This window comes from Fibroporia radiculosa (assembly GCF_000313525.1).
Source record: "Fibroporia radiculosa TFFH 294 genomic supercontigs, scaffold12143, whole genome shotgun sequence".
Classification (NCBI taxonomy): Eukaryota; Fungi; Basidiomycota; class Agaricomycetes; order Polyporales; family Fibroporiaceae; genus Fibroporia; species Fibroporia radiculosa.
The window spans coordinates 1-1,401 of record NW_012133473.1 but is presented as its reverse complement, the minus strand read 5'-3'; the positions used below and the strand labels follow the sequence as shown (position 1 = coordinate 1,401).

The 1,401-nt window shown below is 59.0% G+C and overlaps 1 protein-coding gene across 1 annotated transcript; it reads right to left on the bottom strand.

Moving 5' to 3' along the window:
• Positions 1 to 473: 473 nt before the first annotated feature.
• On the bottom strand, positions 474 to 709 carry FIBRA_07198 (uncharacterized protein; the record flags this gene model as incomplete). The annotated part of the gene is made up of 2 exons (XM_012328893.1): positions 474 to 559; positions 634 to 709. The coding sequence occupies 2 exons, from the start codon at positions 707 to 709 to the stop codon at positions 474 to 476; spliced, it is 162 nt and encodes a 53-aa protein (XP_012184283.1).
• Positions 710 to 1,401: the final 692 nt, after the last annotated feature.

The window sequence follows — 1,401 nt, the reverse complement described above, 5'->3', positions numbered from 1 at the left end:
AGGCTGTTTAACGTGCTTGTCACAGCCTCACTGGGAATTGCCGGAACGCACCGCCAGCCTCCTCGCGGAGATTCTGTAAAGACGAGAGTATGTATGTAATGTCTGTGGTCATCTCTGTGCAATTCCAAGTTCTCCGAGTCCCAACGGCAGCCGGCAGGCGCCGAACGCGTAGTAAACACGATCACGTGGACGTGATACTGAGATTGATCCATTCCAAAGCCTTTACTTGTAAAGGTAAAGCATTAAGTACTGCGCACATTGAACAAAAAAATTGGGGTACGGTGCAAGCTACTAGGAGGAGGGGATTCTCGTGCGCTGGAAACCGCTGCTGCACGACGCCGACGGGGGAAAGAGGCCCGTCGGGCCGCCAGACGATACGAGAGAAACTCGCCAATCAGATGATGGTCTTGCAGCTGGCCCAGCCCGGCGATGACTTTTCCAGGTACTGTTTGCTTGCGTTTCTGACATGAGTGCTAATTGCGGACACGCCGGTGAGCCATGGCTCGCCGCGACTCTGATGACTCTGCCGTCAGACTCCAGGACGGAGGCGAACGTGCGGCTTCGCGAGGGAGAGTTGGGAGCCGAGGCACGTGGGTGTGGCTGATTAGACCCAGGAGGTGATGGGACACGCACCCGCAGAGCCTGCTTTGCGGGCAGTCGGCGAGCGGGCAGTAATTATAGACTCGAAATGCTGGCCCTGCTGGGACATGACGTCGGATGCTTTACTGACAACTTCAAGAAGCGCTCGAGTTCGCAGGAGCGCTGCTTATGAGGATTCATTTCACAAACGAGTGAGTGCTCATCCAATAGTGCCAGCTCGGCGCATCTACATCTTCGATAGGCTGCGTCCCTGCGATAGCAATTTGGCACCAGAATTGGTCACCTGTAAAGGCGTTGACAGGTGAGTGCCAGAACTGAACTTTCACATAGTATCTATCCGTCTCTTGACTATATGCACACTCGGTGAGGACAACAAAACACAGTCACGCACCGACAGAACTGACGGCTCTACTACAAGTCGGCCATCGCGTTGTGACGACTGGCGACCATGGAGCCGGACATCGAGCGGCCGAAACGGGCAGACCGAGCCTCAGGAAGTCCACACATCGGCCGCTGCGTTAGCCGCATCGGTCGACCCTCGGGGAGTCATACAGCAGCCGCACATGCGGCCCCCACAAGGAAGGACTGGACGCGCACCAGACCGCGCCCGGTGTCCAGCTTGGTCGCCGGACGCTCCGCCGTCCCTCAAATTCGTTCCTGCCGGCCTGCCCCCCCGCAGCCCAGCATCCCGTTCCCCCGGATGTGGCGCTGCAGCCTCTCGTGCCGGCCCATCGACGGGGCCCGCGGGCGCAGCGTGCACTTGGCGCGAGCTCGACATATTCGGGGAGGGGGGGGGGGGGG